The following is a 17611-nucleotide window of genomic DNA, read 5'->3' on the forward strand; positions in this document are numbered from 1 at the left end:
ACTTGAATTCTTCCTTTTGCATTTGATAATCTGTAGTTGGTAGGAGATGAGAACAATTCCCTTTCCTTGACTTGTACTGAATGATTTCATTATTAGCATATTTATGATTATTGGATGACATGATTATTAATTAGATATCATTTTTAGTTAATTGATATAAATTTTTCTTGTTATTTTTGGTAGAAAACAAAATTATAATTCCGTTCATGATTTAGTAATTAATTGACTCTACTCAGTGCTGTCAGCTAGCAGGCCTTGAATTGTAGACTATCTGGAAACAACGAAGGAAACGAAGTTACAGCAGCCCTTTTCCGAGGCCACCAACCCAATTTCCCCTAATTAATTGTTGTTCTTCTTCTTATCATCTAGGGTTTCTAATGGAGAGGTTGATCAAGTTATTCTCTTCTTCTTCTTCTCAGCGAGGATTTTTAATGGAGTAGTTGATCAAGTTGTCTTTTGTGGTCAGTTTTGTTCCTCCTCACGTTTTTGTTTTCTGGAATTTAATTTAGCTTGGGTTTTGCTTGAATACAGGAAATTGGAAGTGATCTGATTTGATGCTTTTGACGTAGTAGAAAAACTGAGGTTTATAGCTGGGGTTTTGTAGGATTGGTTCCACTTGTCTTCTTATAATGCAGAATTCGCCGGATGAAGATCTAAATAAGCAGGATCAGAAGTAAGGAGCCTTGCTTGTTTTGCTTTCTTTTGTTATTTGTTTCTTCTCTAATCTTTTGTGCCTATGGATGTGACTAGCTGTTGAGGAAATAAGGGTTCTGTACTGCATGTCAGCTAGGGCTTTGGTTGTGAAACTTTACATTCTACTGTACTTTGTACATATCACAGTATTGCTAGCGTAGTGGATGTTTGGAATTCATTTTCATTCATTAAACGAGTGAAGGTGTCGTCCTTGGTTGCAGTCATCTTTTGGAGATTCTATTCTTCCTCTGATTTCTACTGTTAACGATTGTTAATTTTAATTTTCATCATAGTTCTAGCTTTCACTAATCCTGGATAAGTAGGAGATATGGGAGTTTAGTCAATGGATCCTATTTGACCATCAGAATTTGTGATCTCTCAAGGAGATGAGTGTTGACAGAGTGCTTAGATACAGACCTTCCAAAATCCAAAAATGGTGATGTGTTTCTGGTAATGTATTTGAACATTTATGTTTTATATAGATAGTTGAACTTGGTCTCTGAAGTGGGAGAATGCAGATTCAAATTCATGCCGGAAGGGGTCCTAACACTGAGTTTGACTGGTGGTTAGATTAAGTAAGGAATAATATTTGTTTCTGTTTGCTGACCGGGAAGGAAAATATTGTACTGTTATCTCTCTGAATCAGATAGGTGAAAGGGCAGTTAGGTGGTTGGTCAAAGCAAGGCCAAGATGTACATGCTTGTATGTGTATAGACTTCTTCCAGGAGGCTGATTCCAATTACACTTGGCTGATTTGGGGCATTATTGTATGGTTCAGGTGATTTGAGCTGATTTTGGTTTATTCTGGCTGGATCAGAACACATTGCTGATTCTGCTTATTTGAACAGCATTATTAAGTTGTATTATAATCCACTGTAGGCAAAGTAAGTTAAAAGAAACAAGCCACTGGAAATTAGGATAGAAAGGAGACATAAGAATATTTTGGACATATCATTTCATGATAGGTTGCCGTATTGTCTTTGTTGCTGGCTGTCATGGAGTTCATCATATTGTGAGAACTGCAATTAAGCATTTTAGCATTGTTGAGAAACTGAATCCTTTGGTTCTTACTCGTCAGAAAGATGACTGAAAAGGAGGACTCTGCTAAAATGACAATTGAGTTTCTTCGTGCTCGGTTGCTGGCTGAAAGATCTGTATCAAAGAGTGCTAGACAGAGAGCTGATGAACTGGCTGAAAGGGTTTGTTTTATGTATTTATTTATTTTAGTGAACCCCTTTCCTTTTTAATCTGATGTTGGAAACCATTTTTTGGTATGTTCTCGAACTCTTTTCTTTTTAAACATAAAAGGGATAATTACTGGTACCCCCTGAACCATTGCAAAATTACTAGTTGGCCCCCTACACTTTTGCAAATTACTAATCAAACCCTGTAGTTTGCATATGTTTCCTGTTGCCCCCTACTATTAACCCTGGTATGTTAACTGCTGATGTGGCATGTGTTTTTTTTTCCAACTAGCCCTGACTATTATAGGCATTCATGTAATTACTATATACCCCCCAAACGTAAATTATATTTTAGCCTTTATTGAAAATACCCAAAACATTCCCAAAGAGGAAAAAAAATACCCAAAAAACAGAATAGGTTTGTTGTTTGCCCCAATTCTTTATTCTATCTCCATTCTTTCCTCCCTTTTTTGCGTTAAACCAAGTTCCCTAGTTAATGAACAGGGCAGGTTCTGAGATGGTGTCTGAAACCACTCTTCCAGTGTTGAAAAAGTTAAAACACTTCTTTTAGTGCCATATCTAAAACTTGAATATGTTGGTTTCAGCAGAATCTAAGAGAAGTCATGTCTGAAATCTGAGTAAGTAATTTGAATAGAAACTGGGGTCGTACTATAACTGGAATATACATTTTTTGTAGCTCTGAAAGTAGGGTTCAGTGAGACTGAAACTTTGGTCAAGTTGTTTTTATTGAAGGGCGGACTAATGGGATGATGGGAATTGTATTCCTAGAAGACAACAGGCCAGGTTCTGAGATGGTGATGGAAGGTTAAGAATAGGGTTTGTGTTCAGAAATACAAAGGAATGTATATCAGAAGATTAGGAATTAAATTTGAACTGACATAGAGAAGGTTTGTAGGAGACATGAGTTGAACAAGCAGACTGAATTCATGTCTCCTAGCAGACTGAAAGTGAATCCAAAACTAGAGTATCCACATGGTGATGGATGGACTGATAAACTCACTAGAAGTTAGCTTCCTTTGCTTCCTAAGTTGCATTTTGGGGTAAGCATCCATTTTGCATTGCAAGATAAAGCTTCCACAAGTTTCTGAATTTCAAATTGCATTCATGATCGGATGAATCAAAGCCCAGTCACACTTTTTTTCCAACTGTCACAAAGCAATTTCAATCTTCCCGGCAGCATATGTTGAGAGTCTGGAGAAATGGGAACTCTTCCTCCTATCATCTCAACAGTGAATGAGAATGTTTTAAGGAAGGTAGAGGTAGTTCATTCTGAGCATAACACATGAGATCCTTTATCCTCTCTGACATCTGGAATGAAAAACCAAACAAACTTTTGGTTAGGCATTGGTCTTCAAAACCTGTACACATTCTTCCAGGAAATAAGCAATCTTTACCCTAACAGATGATTAATCCTTCCTAACTCGACCTCCCAAAAAAACCCACCCGGAAAAAAAAAAAAGAACAATAGCAATGAGCTTTTCCTTTTAGATAAGATATTTGAAATCCAAAAGTGAAGTTTAAGAAAGGGGGGGAAATAAAAAGAAAAGAAAAACTTTGAATCACAAACCGAACCTTCCTTTTGATTTCTCCCAAGTTCTTTCATTTGGGTTTTTGCCAGTTGATATGTTGAAAGCTCAAAGACCCAATTATATCAGCAGAATAGCAGAATATAAGGTATTGTGACTCTTTGGTTGCTCAGGTGACACCAGGATTTGAACTATTGAAAAGGGATTTGCAGTCCCCTGCCTTACCACTTGGCCATGCTGCTAAAATATTATAAATTAGATGGAAATGTTCTCTTTTGTTTTGGGTTGATTACTAAACCTGACCTTTTTTATTGAAATTCGGTTGAGTTCTTTTGATTGATTGTACTGTATAGTATCTCAGCAATCCCTAAAAACGTCCCTTCTCTTTTCTATTGAAATGAAAAATGCAGAATTTTATTTTCTGTTAGAATCAATCCGAAATTCAGGGCATTGCAGTTCCTACAACAAAAGCGGAACAAGATTAAGAAATCTATAAGTAGGAATAACCAGTTACTCAAAGAACTAATCAGTTTATTCTATTTAAACGTTGAAAAGCCCTTTTATTAGCATACTGGAGGGACATAAATGGAGCTGCTGGCCTTCACTGGAGATGGCCAGAGATCATGATTCATTCCCTCCTCCTTTGGATTTGCTTCTGTTTGAGCTTACTGGATGCACTGGATATGGATGGGGTTGGGTGGGTTTCAAATGTTAAATGCATAAAGGGGCAAGTGGAAATTTCAACTTTTAGTGATAAGCCTGGAAAAAAAATGTAAGGGTATAGAGGACTTTTACAGTGACAGCTAAAAGAAACTTGACACCATCAGGCATGAAGGGTATTGGTAAATCTAGAAAGTACGGGTTTGGGAAGTAAAGGTGCAATAGTTCCAGGGGTAACAGTAATTTCTCCAAAATAAAATTCTCAGTTACACTCAATTTTCTATTTCTCAGTAATATCTGTTCCTTTTTTCTTTTTCTTTCTGGGAAAAACATAGGTGTTGGAACTGGAGGAACAACTAAAATCTGTGACTCTTCAAAGGAACAGAGCCGAGAAAGCAACTGCTGAGGTTCTAGCAATTTTGGGACACCATAGAGTCAGTGACTTCTCAGATACTTTTGACTCAAGTTCTGACCAAGAAGGATTCCAAAGTGAATCTGAGAGTATTGGACATGAAAAGAAACAGGACAGCTCTGTAACTTTGAAAGCCAGGGCTAACAAATTGGAGTTTTCTGGTTCAGAGCTGAAAACTTCTGTAACTAGTAGAAGTTTATCTTGGAAAAACTGCACCAAGAGTCCAACTTCTTCCAAGTCAGAATACATAGATCAGACTAGGAGGAGCAGCAGTTTCATTTCTAGAAGTGGATCTTCTTCCAGAAGAAATTTGGGCAAATCGTGCCGCCAGATAAAAAGAAAAGAAATAAGGTCAGGCTCTCAATGCTTTTTCCTTTTCTTTTTAATATTCGCTGTTTTTTCTCTGGAAATCTTGTAAATTGGCTTTTAAATTTGCATATGCACCATCTGATTTTGAATTTGTTTTTCATTATCATATGACTGATGTCATAAATCCAATAAATCTCTCAAAGAACCTCCCAATGCATAACTGCTGCTAGATAAGTACTGCTACCATCACTTGCAATGTCTCAATGCATTATCTACTGGTGATGTCAGATCAGGACCTGATGAAGTGAGAGGTGAGTCTTTCCAGCATGATTCTCAAAGAAATGGAGAACCTATCACATCAGGAGACACTTCCAATGACTCTAAAGATCGTTCAATCGAGACTGCAGAAGAAAGATCTAAAACTAAGGAAGAGAAACTGTTTCTCGAAGGTATAGAGTCCCAGTCTCAATTGAAGAATATCATAGATTTGTATGATAATGGTCTTTATGCCAATCAATTGGGTGAAATGCAGATATGGAAAGGGCACTAGAACATCAGGCCCAGCTCATTGTTCAGTATGAAGCAGAAGAAAACGCTCAGAGAGAGTGGGAAGAAAAGTTTAGAGAAAATAGCACCTGTAATCTGGTGTGCTTCTTCAGCATCGTTTGAACTTTAAATATATTGATATGCTTTGTTTCAGTAATACCTTCTTTGAACATCTGTTGAAAACATGTTTCATTGGAATCAATCATTTATAATTTTACCGGGTGCATCAAAAAACTTAAACTATAGATATGATGAGCAAATTTTTGAGTGTTCCTGAGTTCCTCATTGAATTTATCTGCTAGGTAGTTCTGCTTTTAATTTTGATTTTGGGAATCATCATGGTCAGATTTGAATATTAATTGAACGTTATGCTCTTCATTGTTTCTAAACTTGCAGTACTTGGGTTAGTCCATTTGAATTGAGGACCCACATAGATTACAATGGTCAATTTTACCCTAAATTAAGAGAACTGACCGAAAATCGTACCAAATACATCTTTCTAAATTTCAAATGCTTCTTCTACTCATATTAAGCCAATTTGACCAGGAGATGTTTTTCTGCTCCTCACTTGCAAGGATGTACTCATGTACTTCTATTTCACAAGACATGGTGGCATCTAGATTTTCCATATTTGTTTTATCCAATCCATATTTTTCTGTACCATTTTAAATTGGTCTATTTCTTTAGACTTCTATTCTTTCTTTTAATTTTGAGTTTTTTACGTGTGGGTCCCCTTAGTGGACCGCAAACTAACGTTGGGTCCCTTTAGTGCAATATATTACATGTGGGTCCTAATCAGACTAATACCGTTAGTCGCCATTAAGTATATTCAAATTTCAAACATGGAAGAACCAAAATGCCCCTGAGGTTATTTAATACATTGTGTTATTATAGATTTTCCCCCCTTTTTTTGGATATGTATATTTTTTTTAACCATATAATTAATGCTTAATGACCAATTATCTCTTTTTTTAAATTAACACAATGTATTAAATAACCTAAGGGGTACTTTGGTCTTTTCACTTTTGAAATTTGAACATACTTAATGACGGCTAACGGTGTTAGTCTGCTTGGGACCCACACGTACTATATTGCATTAAGGGGACCCAACATTAGTTTATGGTCTAGTAAAGGGACCCACACATAAAAAACTCTTTAATTTTCTTTTCTTGTAATGGTCCCCTCCTTTCTGGGTTTTTTACCAAAAGCTAACATCTGCTATTATTGACCATGGAACATGCAGGATCCAGGTGAACCTGGGAATCAGTCTGACATCACTGAAGAAAGGGATGACATCAAGGCAGAAACTGTTGATCCACCTGACACCATTCCATCTCATGTTCAAGGAGTGAGATCAGATACAGAATATGGTTGTCATTATGGAGATAAAGTAGACAAACCCCTTGCGAATGGAGTTGTTCCTACAGTGCATGCTGAAATGGGTTGCCTATCGGTTCAACCGCACGGCGGCATGGTTGATAAATTCTCCACTAGTTTATATTTTCCAAGCCAACCAAAAACAGAAACTAACACCAGGGAGAAGGAAAAGCTAGACTTGTTGGACAACTCTCTTCATCAACCATTGCATGCATCCTCTGAAGATTGCCGTGTGCATAAATCTGCATCCCATGCATATGACAATTTTTGCAAACAAGACTCATTGGTTGGGCAGAGCAAACCCCAAGTGGTGCCATTGCATGAATCAGAAGATAGCCTTTATGGTGTGTTGGAGGCACTGAAACATGCTAAATCATCTCTGAAACATGAACTCAATAGATCACCATTATCGGGCATAGAGGGGCCAATGGTGGGAGCCACAGATGCTCCTTTTCCAGCAATTAAGATCTGTGATGCCATGGAGATCCCTGTTGGATGTGCTGGGTTATTCAGAGTACCAACTGACTTGAAATTTGAAAATACTCGTCATTCCCAGATGAGTTTGTTGGGCCCCTTTCCTGATTCTCATCTTAGTTTAACAAGGAATTATCCCAACATGGGAGTTGGAGGTGCTGCTAGAGATAGATACACTGCCAGCCCTTACATGGAGGGTGGATATATCTCTACTCAGAAGTCATATCTTGATACTTTTACGGATATGAGCAGGGGAGTACCCGCAACCAGTAGATACATCAATCCTCCTTATGCAGATTTGGTTCTCAAAATGCCTTCTGGCAATGGTGATGGAATTCAAAGACTACCGAACATAGGAACAATTACTTCTGGACGACAAAATTACATTTACCAAGATCATATCAGGCCAAATATACATAAATGATAGCAATTTCCATTATTAGTCTCCTACAATGATTTTGTATTGACAGTTAGTGCTTTCTGTTTAATAGTTAGCATTCTTGATTATGTCCTTTCCTTTTTCGTCACTGTGGGCTGAAGAGCGATGGTTATGATTTTATTTGGAACATAACGAAGTGAGAGAACAGAATAAATCGTGGGATATGAGGCATGTGAAGAAAGCCAAGGTATAGCAAACCTATTTGAGAAAGCTCATATAACTTGCAGGTACCTCTCAAATTTATCAAGTTTCAATCTTGCAATTCGAGAACCCTTATGCAAATTCTCTCATAATATCTCTAGCATATCTGAATTTCTACTGCAGCACAAGACATCATTTTGATGTTATTTGAAACTGTCAAATTAGAAAAAATTAAATTTTATGATATATGCCTTCATTAACACATTCCTGTTTCTTCTTCTTGTTTGGTTTGTTTTTCTCTTAGGAATATATGGGTCTTGCTATGTTCTCATTGCTTTATCTTGATATCATTTTCAGTATGAACCAAGACAGTTTTCCTTAAAACTCAATGCAATGATATGATTATTATTTTGCTTTGTAGCTCATCCTTCATCCTCAAGCTTGCTTGGATGGCCTTGAGCTCTTTCTTTCTGTTGAATACCTGTTAAGGGGATTATAATTGATTAAAGGACATAACAAACCCCCAAAATAAGAGATGGTAATTAACCCAAATGTTCATTTTTTTCTTTTGTGTTTTCTTCGTCCTGTTTGTATTACACCCTTTTGCAGAACTAAAAATAAGAAACTTATAGAGACAGCTTTATGCACCACCAAACTAGCCATGTCAACTATTTGGGACCAGCTTCATTTCACCTGGTGATGCAGAATTGGCAGCAGATACAAAAGAGAGAATAGCCCAAAGCTCAAGCCCATTAAAGCCTAAGGACATGACCCCAAACAGCCCATGGCTTGCATGGGCTAGGACTATTGGAGTGGGTTAAAATGAGCCCATGGTTTCATGGGCTTGGATCACTTTAGTGGAAGAAGAATATCAGCCCACTATTTTGAACTAAGCCCAAGTCTAGCTTTGAAAAGTCAACAAAAGGAGCTAGTAGGTGGTGTGGTTAGTGGTGGGGTATAGTAGGTGGATATTTCTATTATTGTTTTGACTAGTGGTGTTGGGTGGTAGTTGGACGTTTCCATTATTGTTTTTGACTAGTGGTCTTGGGTAGTAGTTGGATGTTTCCATTAATGTTTGTAGTAGGTTGTGTTAGCTAGTGGTTGGATGTTACCCTTATTGTTTATGTCTCTTTAGAGTGCTATATAAGAGACTTATGTAAGAGATGGAAAAAAAAAAAAAAACTTATGAATTGAAATCAAATTGCTTGCTAGCATTCCTCCTCTTTGGAGAACCCTTGTGTTTGATCAAGGTAGGTTGGTGTTCGATCCAATCGATCCACCTTGCGGTGTGAAGCCCGGGTGTTACTTTGTTGTCCTTATTGTTCTCTTAATTCTCTTATATTGTTCCATCCATTCTTCTTTATAGCATACTGCTGTTTTGAAGACCTAGTTAGTCCTTGTTCTTAAACCAATATCCTTGTTCTACCACTTCAGTTTTCAGCCTTCCATTATATCTGAATTTTATCTATCTTAAGTCTATCAAATCTGAAGATTGATTCCCTGTGAAAGGTCCTATTTGGCTACTTTTTTGATCATTCAAATACAGTACTACATTATTTGGTATCAGAGCCATGACTGGGAGTAAAACTTTTTGATTGGATACTGACCTTATGGCACAAATGATGGGGATGTTGCAACAATTGAGCAACCAACTCACTGCAAGTCACAAGCACGAGGAAGAGAGGCGCTCAGCAATGAAGGCTAAAGTTGTTACCTCTACTCATGCTCCACACCCTCCACCCATCAAAGAGTTACCTAAATTCAATGAGCATGTTGGTGATTCTCAAAAGGTAAAGCTTGAACACCAGGAGTTCATTCACACTAGCCATAACACAGGGCTGGTATTGGCTCCTGTTACAAGAGAAGTTACCCCTCAACCTAAGGTGACATTCCTTCCACTTATCAAACAATTGCCTTCTGATTGCCTTAAGTTGGTTCCTGATGAGTTGCCTAACGAGCTACCTCTTATGCACGATATTTTGCATGCCATTGATTTGGTATCGAGTGTGGTGTTACCAAACCTTCCAACCTATCACCTCAGCCTAGCAGAGCACAATGACTTCAAACGACAGGTGGGTGAGTTGCCACATAAAGGAGTCATTCAAGAGAGCTTAAGTCCATGTGTTGTACCGTCATTACTCACTCCAAAGAAGGATGGCTCATGGCGACACCACTCTGATGAGGGAGACACTGAACAAATGTTGAGGCTGCCCCAACTCAAGCCACCAATCACTAACATCATTGAAGAGGTTTTGGATGACTCTTACAAAGCCACTCGTCGTGGCACTGGATACCATGCTTTCCTCGTCAAATGGAAGAATCGTCCACGAAATGAGAGCACTTGGATTCATGCTGGCAACTTCGAGAAACTCGATCCCGATTGGTGTGAGCGTTACATATCAGTCACCCATTCGTCGGAGATGAATGTTTTCAAGCCGGGGAGAGTTGATGCAGAATTGGCAACAGATACAAAAGAGAGAATAGCCCAAAGCTTAAGCCCATTAAAGCCTAAGGACATGACCCCAAACAGCCCATGGCTTGCATGGGCTAGGACTATTGGAGTGGGTTAAAATGAGCCCATGGTTTCATGGGCTTGGATCACTTTAGTGGAAGAAGAATATCAGCCCACTATTTTGAACTAAGCCCAAGTCTAGCTTTGAAAAGTCAACAAAAGGAGCTAGTAGGTGGTGTGGTTAGTGGTGGGGTATAGTAGGTGGATATTTCTATTATTGTTTTGACTAGTGGTGTTGGGTGGTAGTTGGATGTTTCCATTATTGTTTTTGACTAGTGGTCTTGGGTAGTAGTTGGATGTTTCCATTAATGTTTGTAGTAGGTTGTGTTAGCTAGTGGTTGGATGTTACCCTTATTGTTTATGTCTTTTTAGAGTGCTATATAAGAGACTTATGTAAGAGATGGAAAAAAAAAAAAAACAACTTATGAATTGAAATCAAATTGCTTGCTAGCATTCCTCCTCTTTGGAGAACCCTTGTGTTTGATCAAGGTAGGTTGGTGTTCGATCCAATCGATCCACTTTGCGATGTGAAGCCCGGGTGTTACTTTGTTGTCCTTATTGTTCTCTTAATTCTCTTATATTGTTCCATCCATTCTTCTTTATAGCATACTGCTGTTTTGAAGACCTAGTTAGTCCTTGTTCTTAAACCAATATCCTTGTTCTACCACTTCAGTTTTCAGCCTTCCATTATATCTGAATTTTATCTATCTTAAGTCTATCAAATCTGAAGATTGATTCCCTGTGAAAGGTCCTATTTGGCTACTGTTTTGATCATTCAAATACAGTACTACATTACCTGGTCTGCCGTCCCTCTCTGTTATGGACTTTTTCCTTCCGTGAACCTGCACTTATCCTGATCCTCATCTGCCATTGTCATCTTCAGCCTCCGGACTGTATTCTCCTCCGCTATGCTCTAAGTTATTGGTCTCTTAGTTTTGTTGGTTTATGTTGTGCATGAGTGAACCATGCTTACAACTGAGTTTAGTAACAATGGGATTCCTTTAGTACCATCAAAGTAGTAAATCAAGCTATTTGTCAACTGACGTGAATCTCACCCTTGAGTAGCTGACTTGCATTAAAATATACAGTAGGTTTCTTGAGTGCTCTTGAGCTATTTGCAAGTTCTGCAAGCTTCTACATGGAAGGCATAAACTATGTGAAATGCCTACTGATACTTCCAACTCCAAAGTTTTCTTTATGGCTTCCCCCAAGGCATATCTGTAACCTAATTTTTATCTCTCAATGCTAGCTACATGCTCATCAATAGAATGTTCATCCCCCCAAATGTTATTATGAACCGTTTGCATGTGCCACAAAGGCCTTTGAAGTCTCCCATAAGGATTTGCGATTCGGTCCAGCTTGGAGAAGTCTGGTAGAGTGAGTGGCGAACCTAAAATAACTATTAGATGAGTATGAATAGATCCATGTTGATTATGATCAAGAAAGTTGGCTTTGAATAGCGTCTAAGGGTGGAACGGAAGACTTATGTAGTTGACCCCATTGAGTTGTTGTTAAGGCATAGTTTGGTTGACTTGTGCAATCTTCTGATTTTTGTGTCTACTTCTATAATTTGGACATGGTTTGTAGCCGGCTATAACTTTTACTTCTCAGAAAATCGATAAGGAAAATGATTGTGTTATATTTTGACCCGAATTCTTGTACCCGTTTTGGAAGATGGACCTGCAGCAACATATTTTGGAGGGCAACCTGAATGACCCATTTGCGGAGATTTGTGGAGGGGTGCAGGAGCCCCCGCGGTATGGTACGACTCGGCCTGATGAGTCGAGCAGTTTACCTGATTAGAGTTTATATATATGTATCTTATGTTCACCTACCACATATTATTGAGAGATTTTCGATTAGGGTTTTGGGTGAGAGTTCTTGTGATACCGTTCTTGGTAATTAGTTGTGAGATTTTTCTTCTGTTCTTCTTCTATATAGTGGAAAACCTCTTCTTCTTCACTCATAGACGTAACATACCACATCGATGTGTGAACCACATTAAATCTCTGTGTTTTCGTTTTTTTTATTCGCTATTTCGTGGTGTTTGTTTTAATAGATTATCTTATAACTTTATATATCAAATGTACCCATTTCAAACCCAGAAATTCATTTGAAATATGTGTGATTAACTTCTGATTCTTTTTCCATTCTTGGCAGGACGCGTACTTATGCTGCAGAGGGAACGTGATCATGCTATACAGCCTTCATATGTTGAGCTTGATGTATGCTTACCTTGTGTTACTCTTGCATGAGCTCAAGCAGCAACAGGTTAACCTTCAAAATGGGTCTTTTCTCCGATCTTAACTATGCGTAAAGAATGAAACCCATGTACTAAAGCTTATGTATGATTAATGGATGTGTCCTCGTTTGAACTTCATTTGATTTGGATGAAGAGAGTCTGTAGAAGCGGGTACAAACTTCTTGCTGCCACCAAAGTTATTTGGATGAGCTATGCTGGTTTCATCAACTGTTGGTTGTGGTTGTGAGTGGTGGCTGGCGCCATCAACTCCAAGCACGTGAAATGAAACTTCTCACATTTGGGATGTACTAGAGGAAGCTTTGTGGCTATAGGGAACGGTTGGATCTTTATTGGTATTACCAAGAAGTTGCACTTAAGTGGCTTCCTCTAGTAGGGGTGTAAATGGATTCGATAGTGGTAATACCATATATGCATCCTATTATATTCGGGTGGACTCAGATAATATTCTATCGGTTTTTTGATAAACTATTTTCTGAAACAGATTCTTCTAAATTTGTACAAGTACAGATTGAACAAGTTTTCATTTTCGACTACCTGTTGATATTTTTACCATTTTATTTGTGAGGGTTAGGTTTGAAATTTAAGAATTTAGCAATTTTGATAATTACTTTAGTAGAAAATCTTGACAAATAGTCAATATCTCAAGTCAAAAAAATTATAAAAATAAGAAAAACATTTCCAAATAACTTGGTCAGAAAAGATGATGAATGATAATCGGTTGAAAATGGTTATTACCATATTAGTATCCTATTAAAAGTCGGACGAATTTGGATATCCTTAAAAGTTGCGGATGAAAGAGTCCAACTTGGTGACCAAAACCATTCGTGAGTTGTGAGAGTGGTAAATCATGAGTAAGGTGAAACATTTTGGTGAAATTCGCCCAGTTCGGTGACTACCGAACCGAAATCTAGATCGAAAGACGAAAGTATACGATATCGCCGGAAACTTGTAAAATAATTGGTGGAAAATGCCTAATCGGTTAAAAAGGGCAAAAATAAGCTTTGCCGATTGATCCTTGCTTTGATGGAAAAGATTGAAGAAGAAGAAGACGCTAAGCTCTGCGGACGAAGGAGATTTGAAGTGATGACAGCTATTCCAATGACGGCTATGGCAATGGCTTAGCATCCATTGGAAGGAATTAATGGACTAGCAGCGGCAACGAAAGACCATTCGACGGTTTTAGTTCAGAGACTCAATCAGAAACGTCTTTAACTCACAAAACTGAGACAGATTTCCCATAGAAGGCTGGATTCCTGTCGTGGAACGGTGGAAGAAAATAAGCCACTGAGTTTTGTTTTCTTTAGTCCAACTCCATGGGGAAGATGAAGGGATGAAGTTCAATCTTATCCCAAAAACCAAGTGCGCACGCAACCCCAAAGATAAGAAATCAATGAGGGTTTTGGGTTACGTGACGGGCTGGATGGAGAATATTCGATTGAGTGACTTCACATCACATGGAGGGTAATTAATCAGGGTTTTGGGCTGTGTGAAAGCTGGATGGAAATGATTTAGCATTCACGCGTAGAGATAGGTTTTACTTTTTCCATTATTTTTTATTTTCTTTTTTTGATATTAGAACGAAAGATACCTAGTAAATCGACGAGATTTCGCCGATTTACTGGTTTCGGCTACCACCGAATTACAACATCTCAACAAGATGTCGCTCCTTGATCATGACACATGATGAACAGTCCTCCGAAACAACATAATGGCGGCATTTTCTTTCATGAAAGTGCTTCAGTACAAGCCCTTCTTGTGACACTTGAACGTAAAAGAGAGATTTGATTTGCATATAATGACGCTCAGGGCAGAGCTTCCCCAGCCGCCCTCCCCTCACCCCTTTGTTAAGGAATCCGGATCTTCTCCCCGTCGGGTCTGTGCTCCCCCATGGCTTTTTGACCACAAACATCAGTGGGTCCCACTGGTGAATTTTTTTTCTTTCTTCCAAAAAGTGTTTTTTACCGTGGGCCCCACTGATGTTTGTGGTCGGGAAGCGTGGGGGGAGCACAAAGTGCTCCCCGTACAGGTCGCTGATCCGGACTCTTTGTTAAGTATCTAAAACGAGATCTTTTTGATCTCTTTTTGGCTCTTCTTCTTTCTTTTCTTTCTTTTTTTTTATTTTTTATTTTTTATTTTTAAAATTTTTTTTTTAATGTGTGAAATATTAACATTTTAATCTTTTTTATTAATTAATTTTTTTTTTAAGAATAATGACAAATTGGTTAATAAGTCATTATGCACCTCAATGCTGAATCCTAACTTCACCCTTCGAAACGTCTGAATTAATGCATGCAACCTTATTAGTTTTTGCTACCTGGAAACATTTATGTGATGGTATTTTCAAGATTCAATTAATAACTACGACCTCTCCTTTATAATCACATCAATTAGATCTTTACATGTTAAGATTGAAAGCTGCATGGGAGATACTTGTGAGGTAGCAACAAAAGGGTCCCTTGAGCATATGACATGCTGGAGGACCCTGTTTGCTATTTTTTTCGTCAACCCATATTCAATGATATCTTTCTGCACTATCCACCCCAAACCCAAAGCCAGCCTGAAGTACTAATTAGTTGACTACCCTCTTCTGGGGGGATATTGCTGGGGTGATGTGTAATTTATGCGCAACACCTACAACAAACGGCCGAGATCGAGATTTCAACTGAGATTTCAATCTCAACCGTTCGCAACACAGTACTGTGCAATTAACAGTGTTGCGCATTAATTGCGAAGCACTAAAGTCGAGCCCCTTCTGGGGAAAAGAACTATAGAGATATCTCAAAGTGACTTGACTCCAATGGCACATCCTTGTGGAATGCTCAAGGCTCTAGCTTGAATAGCAGGGGCTACTTGTAATTTGTTGTGAGCCCAAACAAGGGTTTTTTTTTGGTCAAAACCCAAACAGGGTTTAGGCATGCATGAATGTGAATGTTGATTGAATACGTTTATGTGGTGGCTGATGATAGATAAATCAACCGATAGTTATTTTCCAGATGAATCACAGACTTATAGGTCTACAACTGAGTGCCATTTTGTTTTATGGTAAATTAAACTAATCAGTTTGGTAGGCATTCTGAAATGACAACTTCCCTACTGTTGGAAGAGTGAAAAATGGAACCTTTGATGGGTTGGAATAGATTCTATGAATACAGTTTGAATACAGGTTCACGATTAAGGCTTTTTTTTTGTATCAATTCTCATTCTCTATTAGGCCTATTTAAAGTAAATAAGTACAAGAATTCATTATTGGTCAATAATGAAAAATGATTTGGTAACATTTGTTGAGATTAAATTATGGAATGAAAAATAAGTTTGGTAACAGTTTGAAGTTCAATAATTTAGCAACTTTTCATCTTTTTACCTCTGTTAATTGTAGACTTTGATTTTCACAAGTTTATTTACGATTGATTATCCTTTGAATTTATTTTTGAAGAAAAAAAATTCACATATGTCGAGTTGTTATAAAATAAAGAAGGTATTGAATACAAAGAAGAAAGACAAGATGAGTTCAATAAAATTAGTCCATTTAGTTGAGTGCATTACATATTTATAGTAGAAAGGAACATCTACTCTGATTTGGAAATATCAGAGTCTACAAATAAATACAATATATGATTCTTACACACAATAAGATATTCTTGATATGGAAAGATAGATTGCCACCCAAGATTGAAGGTGCATAGAATTGAAATATTGACTGCCAACATTGTGTGTTGAGATCACTGTAATCTTCAATTAAGATGGGAATGTGAATTACCAAGATTGTATGCTGAGGTGGTTGAGATCTTCAATTGGAAGTATAGTCTATTGGGGGGTGATGGATATCCACAATCAATATTATTCATAACACTCCCCTTTGGATGTCCATCAATAGATAATGAACCTCGTTAAAACCTTACTAAGAAAAAACCCTGTGGAAAAAAAATCTTAGTGAAGGAAAAAAAGTATACATATCTAAATAATACGTATTGGTAGTTGCCTCATTAAAAACCTTACCAGAAAAATCCAGTGGCACAAAACATTGGTGAAGGGAAAAAGAGTGCAACACGTATTTTACTCCTCTTGATGATAACATCGTTGAGTATCTTTGAATACGCATATTCCAATATCATGTACCAGCTTCTCAAACTTTGAAGTAAGCAATGCCTCAGTAAATAAGTCTGTCAAATTATCAATTGCACGAAGTCAATGAACATCGATTTCACCATTTTGTTAAAGATCATGAGTGAAGAAGAATTTCGGTGAAATATGCTTCGTTCTATCTTCTTTAATGTATCATCCCTTCAATTGAGCTTTGCATGCAGTATAATCTGCATATAATATTGTTCAAACCCTTTATTCTAGTAGAAGACTGCATGCTTCCTGAATATGTTGTATCATTGATCTAAACCAAATATAAAATAGTTAATATTCACTTGTGAATAAATAACCTGTTTGAGATCTAGTTGTATATAGATCAGATAAAAATCTTGCATCTGCATAACAAGTAAGTTGATGTCCAGATTCATAAAATAATATCGTGTCAATAATTTCTCGAATATACTGAAATATATGTTTTATAACATTTCAGTGTCTTCGTATTGGGGAAGAGATAAATCTTGCTAATACATTTATAGAAAATGCTACATCCGATTATATATTATTAGCAAGATACATTAACGCCCCAATTGCACATATATATGATACTTCAAGACCAATAAGTTCTTCATATTTTCATGGGGTTGAAATGAATATTTCATTTATGTCAAACGATCTTACAACTATTGGGGTACTCAATGGATATATTTTGTCTATGTAAAATCACTTCAAAACCTTCTCTATAGAAGTTAATTGATGAGAACGAATAATTCTATTCGTCAAATGATCAATATTTTGTCTCTCCAAGATCTTTCATTTCAAATTCTTTCTTCAAATAGTATACTGCTTTTAGAAGCTCTTCAGGAGTTTCAGTGATATTTAAATCATCATCATATACACTTACTAAAATTAGATCCATATCTTTTAATAAAGGCACAGTAATAAATTGGATCATTTTTATACTTTTCATTTAGTAA

At 37.3% G+C, this 17611-nt stretch overlaps 1 protein-coding gene across 3 annotated transcripts; it reads left to right on the forward strand.

The window, feature by feature from the left end:
* The first annotated feature begins 46 nt into the window (after positions 1-46).
* LOC149024150 (uncharacterized) lies at positions 47-13443 on the forward strand. Of its 3 annotated transcripts, XM_089144472.1 has the most exons (8): positions 47-461; positions 605-673; positions 1772-1892; positions 4420-4847; positions 5094-5254; positions 5338-5450; positions 6595-7868; positions 12455-13443. In XM_089144472.1, the coding sequence occupies exons 2-7, from the start codon at positions 630-632 to the stop codon at positions 7624-7626; spliced, it is 1899 nt and encodes a 632-aa protein (XP_089000598.1). In that variant the 5' UTR covers positions 47-461; positions 605-629; the 3' UTR covers positions 7627-7868; positions 12455-13443. The 3 variants fall into 3 exon arrangements, with proteins under 3 accessions (XP_089000598.1, XP_089000599.1, XP_089000600.1); XM_089144473.1 differs by having other exon boundaries at positions 47-673; XM_089144474.1 differs by lacking the exon at positions 605-673.
* The last annotated feature ends 4168 nt before the right edge of the window (positions 13444-17611 follow it).

Source organism: Hakea prostrata, chromosome 2 (genome assembly GCF_041222555.1).
Source record: "Hakea prostrata isolate BN-2017 chromosome 2, UWA_Hpros_2, whole genome shotgun sequence".
Taxonomy (NCBI): Eukaryota; Viridiplantae; Streptophyta; class Magnoliopsida; order Proteales; family Proteaceae; genus Hakea; species Hakea prostrata.